Raw genomic sequence first — 7,757 nt, 5'->3', positions numbered from 1 at the left:
CTTTTTAGAAAGTGAACCATCGATAAGGAAATGTTGGCAGTTTTTTCAAAAAATGCTTGAATTCAAGAAGTTTTAGATTTGCGTGGTTTTTTTTGGTTGCAAAATCCACTTGAACATGACGCTGCTTTTTTCAAAGTGTCTCAAGAACCATTTGAGCCAAAGAATTCGTTTTGGCATCGTTGAATAGAGAAATGAATGGAGGGTCATGGCCCCCATGACCCCCCCGCTGGATCCACCCTTGCCTGAGGACGCCAAAATAAATATGGCAAAACGTCGGCAATTTTAAAAACAGGCTGTTGGTTTTCACATCGATTCGAAACAGCGTGTTTCCAAAATTGCCGACGTTTTGCCATATTTATTTTGGCATCCTCAGGGCCTTAACGTTCCGTTGCCTTTAGTTCCACCATCAATTACCGAAACGGTTTTTTATGTTTAAAGTTGTTTTGCATTGCAGAAGCGCGAACCTCCTGGATCCTGCCGTTTACAGCAGGATCGTTCTTACATATCGGCCTGGTGACTGTTCTGCCCGATTTGCTCAAAGAAGAAAGTCCGACGGAATCCTTCAAGCAGATGTGCAGCTTTATTGTCGGCATCATGTTGATTTCGATAGTTGGCAATATATTCGAATAGAGTTTGCACGTTGGACGACAAATCAAACGCGCATTACCAGTACATGAATTACACCCATTAGTTTGACTGAAAGTCCGACGTCTACTTCGTATACTGGTAATCTCGAATGCCATATTAATAGATTTACAGTATTTTAGTTGATTGTGACTTATCGGGGTATAATGGATATATCCGGGTGAGTTCGCCACACTGTGAATTGAACAAATGTTCCAAAATACTCGTTACCAAACTACTGGTGAAGATCGGGGGATTTTCATCTGCAAATTGGCAACGATCCAGAAGAAAATCTCCCTGTCTTTGCAATAAGTTTAAGTCAGAAATATTCTGTTTCCACCACATGAAGAATGGACTAAATTTCCTTTACTTTCAACCTGGTTCCACTGGGGACGAGCTTTATTTCGTTTCTCTGATATTAATACTTTGTTTTCTAGTTTTAAGGCCCAGTTTGAACAGTCACAACTTGAATGATAATTTGCTTTGTGTACATTAACCAAGACACTGTACCTATATATGTATATAGATATTTTATCGTCTAGATATAAGAGATATTTTTCTATACTTGTTAGCAAAACATTTCAGGGCCCTTCATAGGATTTGCATATGATCAGGCCCGTATATTTTACTAAAAACACTTGGCAGGAAAGGGAAGATTCTGTTAAGTATTAGGAGATAATTGTACCTAATGTGATTATTATGATAAATTGTTTTTCTCATTTGTTCCGCTGTTTTGTTCTCCTACTGGGAGTTTTGAAATATTCTGTTCAGGCATTTTGCTTAAGCTCATCAGGTTTGTCTTCGTCATCCCTTTCTGCCCCACGCGTTGATCGTTTCTCAAATCTGCAAAGTGTTGAAACTTCCTTTGTTCTCATGAGCTCTTCGCTTCCAAGAGCATCCAAAACAGTTTATCCACGTCAACCGCTCGGAAAATTCCTCTCAGCGACCCCAAAATTCATTGTTTCCCTTCAATGCGACAACTTTTAAACTCAGAAAAACGATGCTGACGCGCCCGTAGTTCATGTTGGATAAACGTTAAATTTCCTGTTGGTTTTCTGCCGCTTCCACTAGATCCGTCACTGCTGTTCGATTTTTCTGGAGCGACGATTGATGTTCCTCACAGTATCGGTCACTTGAAGCGAAATTAGTTCCGCACTGACTCGGCAATGTTTTAATTAGACTCTTTACAAAAGCCCACGACGGTTGCCAATAACATATTTCGGACAAGATTCATACATGTCTGGATTCCCTGCCACTTAAAAGTGGATTTGTGGGCTGGGTTTTGAGCCAGTGAAGACTTGCCGGTGTTAAGCGGGCTTCAGTGATGGATTCTTGGGGCCAGCTGGATTTGACTACGGCCGCTATTGTTCGGGACGATGTGGGCACCAGTTTCAGACGGACGAAGAAAATTGTAAGTCATTTTTCCTCTGTAAATGTTCAATAGAAGTTGGCTGTTTTCGCGAAACTTCGAAAATCCAGTCGCTTGTTGCTCAACTCGCCTAGACTCCGGGGCCGGAAACTCTGAAAACCCATCCAAAGCTCACTTTTGTTTATATTCGGGCAGCCGAAACCATTCAGATCCTCTGGGAAGTTTCATTGCATTCCCAAAATACCCCGCGTGAAAAACCGGCCGAATGTTTATAGCGGTATTTTTAGAGCGCGTCCGCTATTTCGCGTCGCGATATTTCGAATATGCGTTAAGTTACGTAAAGTGAAAACAGTGGCTTGAAGCTCTCAGCTTTTAATCAGCAACAGATAAGTGCAAATGGATGTATGTCCAGATGTTTGGGGCCAATTGGCTCTCGAAGCTTCCCAGGTCTATTTAACTGAAGGAACAGGCGCCAGAAGTCCGTTTGCCGGAACGGTACGTGTCCAAAGAGCGACCAAGTCACCCGATTTGATGATGATTGATTGCCTGTTTAGTGGGTCGCGGCTAACCAGTTTTTTTTAATTAAACCAACAAATTTTCGGAAAAACCCCAAAACGCACGTTCTATTTTAGACAATCGAAAAACTGCCAGACAAAGTGCTTCTTCACATCTTCAGCTACTTGTGCCACAAGGAAATATGCCGAATGGCCAGAGTTTGCAAAAAGTGGAGGCTGATCGCCTACGACACCAAACTATGGAAGAACGTGTCGCTGCGCCCGGAAATCTCCGGGCTACACGTTGGTTCCCTCGAGTCGCTTCTGGCCTTAATCAGCATCAGATTCGGGCCCTCTTTAAGGTACCAATTTCCAGGCTTTTGACGGATTATTTTTAAACCCGCCTTTGCAGATACATTGAGCTTCCAATTGAGCTGATCACTCACACGGTGCTGCATGAGTTGGCCAACAAGTGCCCCAACCTCACTCATATGCTCCTGGACTTCTCCACTGCGATGCAGCTGCACGATTTCAGCGAGCTCCAAGCCTTCCCCACCAAGCTGAAGTATCTGTGCATTTGCCTCTCCGAGGTGATTTTCATGGAGGGGTTCATGAGGAAAATCTACAACTTCATCAACGGCCTGGAGATCCTCCATCTGATTGGCACCTATGAAAAGGTCGAGGAGGAAGAGGAGGAGATCTACGAGGTGATCAACGTGCACAGGCTGAAAAGCGCCACTCCCAACTTGAGGGTGATCAACCTCTATGGGATCAACTTCGTTGACGACACTCACATTGATGCCTTTAGCTCCAATTGCATCCAGGTAGGAGGCGAGCGGTTTAATCAACTCTTTTTTGCCAAATGTTGCATTCAAGCTGGAGTGCTTGGCAGTGAATTTTTGCAACAAAGTGACTGGAAGCACATTGAAGACATTGTTCCAAAGGAGCAGGCGGCTCACCTGCCTCTTGATGAACGGCACTAGTGAGTATGAGCAAAACCCTCTGAAACCCAGGAGGGATGAGTGAATGCTGATTCCAGACCTAAAAAGCGAACACCTGATGCAAGTGGAGTGGGAAAAGTGCTCGCTGCAGGAGTTCGACATCACCGCCACAGATTTATCGAGCGAATGCTTGCAGGACATGCTGACCCGCCTGCCCGGGCTGAGGTTCTTAAGTGCCGGCCAAATTAACGGGTTCAACGATTCGGTGTTGAAGAGTTGGGTGGATTTGGGCAATCCGAGAAATTTGGTGAGTTTTCCAGGTTCCATTGGATCTTCCGCTTCAGGAACGGGAGTTTTTAAGGTTTCACTCGACTTGGACAGTTCAGACAATTTGTCCGAAGATGCCATCTATAAGTTCCTGTGCAAACACGGGCACCAACTGTGGGCGTTGGGTTTATCTGGAATGACCCACATCACAGACTCACTGTGGCAGTCCATACTGCCTATACTGGCCAACGCCAAGTAAGCGCATTCCCGGCCAAAAACAGATGGAGAACTAACGTTGCTGTTCCAGAATACTTGTTATGGGCACGCAAGAGCGCTTGGGGGTGAATATTCTGGCCGACCAGCTAATGGACAGCATCGCCAAGAGTTGCAACAACCTGGAAAGGCTGGAGCTGAGATGGGATCCAGACAATTTGCGGTTTTCCGATAAAAGCCAGAAGGCCATCGACACGCTCAGAGTGAAGTGTTTGAAGCTGAAATGCCTAAGTCTGAGGTAGGTGGAAGGCTTCAATGCCCCAACTAGGAAAGAAGTTTGTTTCTCCGTAGCGATGGGAGGTACTACGAAATCGTGAAGGCCAACTTTGAGCGAGCTGATCGGATGACGGTGGTGCGCACTCTGACCAACTGCCGCGTTTCAAACTACTACCTTTTATCCAATTACAAAGACTTGGTGTTCAACTAGGCGAAATAAACCAATGCAACTTAATGTGGTAGAATGTATTTCTCAATCAGACAAGAAATACAAGCGCAACTACGGCTCTAAGTCATGGAACAAGGCCGGGGTTGATCAGAGAAAGGCAAAGTCGGAATAAATAGCTAAACTTCAAACTCGTCAATGTTTGTACAATCTTCTTATATTTACAGCGAATAACCCGGCGATACTCAGGGCAGTTAACAAACGAAAATAAATATCTAAATGGGTATAAAAATAAAGAGGGCGCTATGTTGAGGTGTACAAAGGGCTTCGCCAGCCAATTACTCACATAGCTACTAACAACTAGACTAAAATCACTCCTTAGTATCGTCTGATTACTTCAATTTTAGTTGCACTATACGTTATTAACCCCTATAATAGTGACCATACATTGACTTTGAAAAACACATATTTGCTGTGCTAAACCAAGTGGGCACCAAAAACCCATTGCTTGAGCTGGTGATTTATCTTATCGGGCAGGAAAATAAGAATTTGTTCACACCAAAAACCAGTTTTTGAGTCATTTTTCATTTGATGCAGCATAAKGAAGCATTTSATATTTAGTTTGGTTTGGTTTGGATTCATTGTTGAACACGACTAGATGGACTGATCGAACTATGAACTCAGGTTGTGCATATTGCAGACAACCCGAAGGRTCCAATGGTCAAACACTCTATATTATCAGTAATTATTTAGGTTTGTGGGTTTTTCGGTCAAAGGTGGCAAAAATAAAACACTATATTGACCGAAAACCCCACATACCTAAATAATTACTGATAATATAGAGTGTTTGAAACTTGGACAGAGAAATCATTCGGGGGCCCATGAAAAAATGGTGTTTTATTTTTGCCACCGTCTATTGACCACAAACCTAACTGATTACTGATTATCATCACGGCACTAATTGACCACAACTCTATATTATCTAAGCAGTCCCCGATGGGACAAATTCCCAGCTTATAAACCTGTGATTAGTTTGCATGCAAAACTCTCTAGTTGCTCGAACATAAAGTCAAATATTTACAGAACAGTCCAGAACAGCGATTGAGCAATAACAACCCATAATAAGAGAGGCAAGGCAGAAGTCAATGATCCAAATTGAAGTGAACTTCCCTTGCGCAATTAGCAGTTGAACAGGAAACGCTCATTCCACTCGGGCAGATTTTTCAAAGTCAATTTCATGTGTTAACACTCCCAGATTCCGCTTAGACTCTACCCCAAATCACTTTACGTCTTATCACCTGTTGTACTCCTCTTCCACCAAAGGGTCCGGTAAAGGGGGATCCTGCGGCGGCGGACTCTTGCTCTCGTCGTTCAGATGCAAAATCTTGTGGCAAAGCGGACACCTGTCCTGCACATAGAGCCACTTCCTGAGACACACGCCGTGAAAGAAATGTTTACATTTGGTGATTTTAGCGCTGAACATCTCCTGGTAGCAGATCGAGCACACATCGTCTAGTGACTGGAGCTGAGTGCTATCGGCTTCAGGCAAGCTATCGATTTTATTGACTGCAGATCGGCGCTTCATGAAAACGGACCAGCCAGCTTTGGCGTCGCACCAGATGTTGAAGTAGGCATGGATGCACATCATGATGGCGCGAATGGCGCTGCCGCTCTCGAAAAGCAAAATCCAGGCGCCGTTAAAGAACAGGAAAATGCCGAAGCAAAATTCGATGGTGTTTCCGAATGACCTGATGTAGTAGATATAATCGTCGAGTTTCTCCCAAAAGGTCTCCCGTCGGGCGTCGTATAAGAACAAGGAGTAGATTGCAAGCGACACCATCACTTTTACGATCACCTCAATGCTGAAGGCTGTCACGGCCAAAAGCCATGTAGAGGTTTCTTGAGTGGTCCACAATAAGTACATTAAGGTAAAAGATAGAAACACCAGAACAGCGCATACTACCAGGGCATGGCCATGCCGTCGCAAGGATGGGTTATGCGATGCGCTCAGGCTCATCAGCAGAGGATTAACGATGTTATGCGTGAAGTGGAGAAGCGCAGTGAACAGCAGGCAGAAGTTGCGACAGAGCCGAATGAAGCGCACCTCCGGCTCCAAGCTAGTTAAGCCGGTTTGAAGCGCCAAAATATAAAACACAATCGCCGACACTGTTCCGAAGTTCTTGTCGTTCTCATCTTCGGTCAACAAGATCCATTGGAAGAACTTCCCAATGTAGTTGCATATGTAGGAGACCACACTGGTCAAGCCCAAAACGGCAGTCAAAGTGTCGCACCCAGACACCAGAAGATACTTCAAAAGTCGAAAATAAACAGAGTGCACATCGTCCAAGTCCCAATCATCCGACAAAATAAAGCAGCCCGCATGCTCAACCGTTCGCAATATCCAGAAAGTTCGCAGGACTTCGGGCACGTTCAGTCTCAGCCACTCGCTTTCCACTAGAGCGGAGACTCCAAAGTTTGAAATAAACGTCTTGGCTTTAACGTAGCCGGTACCAAGAGACAATGCAATGGCCATAAAGGACGACCACAGCACGAACTTTACCATTGCAATGGGCAACAAAGCGGAAACTATGGGGCTGTACCTTAGGAAAGTGTCAGGAACGGGCAAAACCACTAGCAGCGACGGCAAGAGGAAGGAAACGGGCAGCAGCCGCTGTAGAGCGGTATATCGAGGCCCCAAGTGTATGTTGATGAAGACAAAGGCCAGGATCGTTTGGATAACGTAGTTCTCCGTCACCTGAAACATCGAACCTCGCTCGTTCAGTAGCTGTTTCAGGTCGAAGTCGTGGAACATTTGCAGCGGCGACAGCGTCCCGTTCAAGTGGCTCTCGTCCATCAGTACAGTCCTTACGGTTCGCAAGTTGGCAAAAACCGACGTAATCACCACTCCTATAGAGGTGAGGTACAGGTAGACGACCATCAAGTGCTTCGTCTCTAGCACAAACATGCACATTGCTGATAAACATACTGGAACAATAGAGTTTTATGTTAGTGGACTAGACGAAAAATCGTGTAAAAAGCTACAGAGTTAAGTCAGGGGGATCGATCTGTTTTCGTATGGAACCCGCTTTAAGTTGTAAAGCGATGGGATCGACTAGGCTGAATACAGGGGCGGATCCAGCTTTAAAGTCAGTGGGGGGGGGGGGATGTAGAAAAAATACAGTCTTCTGTTATCTATGAAATTAGAAAAATGATCGTCGTTTTGTGCAAGGGTGACGCAAGATTATTGCAAAATTTTATGCTTTCCGTCCCATTTTGCATGTTTCTCGGAAGCAAAATGAGCCAGAACGCTCGTTTTTACATCATTCCAGAGATAACCAAATGGCCTTTATTAGAAGTTTCTCAAGAACCATTCGAGCCACAGAATTCGTTTTGGCATCGTTGGATCG

General features: G+C 44.7%; 3 protein-coding genes across 4 annotated transcripts in view; 2 read left to right on the top strand and 1 right to left on the bottom strand.

Moving 5' to 3' along the window:
• Window positions 1-1,346, top strand: part of LOC125504662 (zinc transporter ZIP13-like) — a gene marked incomplete in the record, with an annotated part of 9,012 nt that extends 7,666 nt beyond the window's left edge. Inside the window, 1 exon segment of the mRNA XM_048667005.1 lies at window positions 455-1,346. Coding sequence (XP_048522962.1) covers window positions 455-630 — 176 coding nt within the window.
• A 95-nt stretch (window positions 1,347-1,441) lies between these two features.
• Window positions 1,442-4,419, top strand: LOC109542076 (F-box/LRR-repeat protein 12). Of its 2 annotated transcripts, none has more exons than XM_048667004.1 (8): window positions 1,442-2,035; window positions 2,626-2,849; window positions 2,900-3,311; window positions 3,364-3,469; window positions 3,527-3,735; window positions 3,790-3,950; window positions 4,003-4,206; window positions 4,260-4,419. In XM_048667004.1, exons 1-8 carry the CDS (start codon window positions 1,949-1,951, stop codon window positions 4,393-4,395), a joined length of 1,539 nt encoding a protein of 512 aa, XP_048522961.1. In that variant the 5' UTR covers window positions 1,442-1,948; the 3' UTR covers window positions 4,396-4,419. The 2 variants fall into 2 exon arrangements, with proteins under 2 accessions (XP_048522961.1, XP_019766690.1); XM_019911131.2 differs by lacking the exon at window positions 1,442-2,035 and adding an exon at window positions 2,064-2,488.
• Window positions 4,416-7,757, bottom strand: part of LOC109542075 (protein TRC8 homolog) — a 4,790-nt gene continuing 1,448 nt past the window's right edge. Inside the window, exon 2 of the mRNA XM_019911130.2 lies at window positions 4,416-7,335. Within this exon, the coding sequence (XP_019766689.1) occupies window positions 5,645-7,335 (1,691 nt within the window). The 3' untranslated portion in view covers window positions 4,416-5,644. The remainder of the gene's footprint in view (window positions 7,336-7,757) is intronic.

The sequence above is a fragment of the Dendroctonus ponderosae genome, unplaced genomic scaffold (assembly GCF_020466585.1).
Source record: "Dendroctonus ponderosae isolate FM_Combo_2020 unplaced genomic scaffold, Dpon_F_20191213v2 Dpon_F_20191213_5, whole genome shotgun sequence".
In the NCBI taxonomy this organism is placed as follows: Eukaryota; Metazoa; Arthropoda; class Insecta; order Coleoptera; family Curculionidae; genus Dendroctonus; species Dendroctonus ponderosae.
Note: the sequence above shows the minus strand (reverse complement) of the source record. Positions and strands in the feature narration are given on the sequence as shown.

Coding starts and splice junctions, on each gene's coding strand:
- LOC109542076 (XM_019911131.2), top strand. CDS start 2,390: ATGGATGTATGTCCAGATGTTTGGGGCCAATTGGCTCTCGAAGCTTCC. Junction 3,951..4,002: donor CCTATACTGGCCAACGCCAA/GTAAGCGCATTC, acceptor TTGCTGTTCCAG/AATACTTGTTATGGGCACGC. Junction 4,207..4,259: donor CTGAAATGCCTAAGTCTGAG/GTAGGTGGAAGG, acceptor GTTTCTCCGTAG/CGATGGGAGGTACTACGAAA.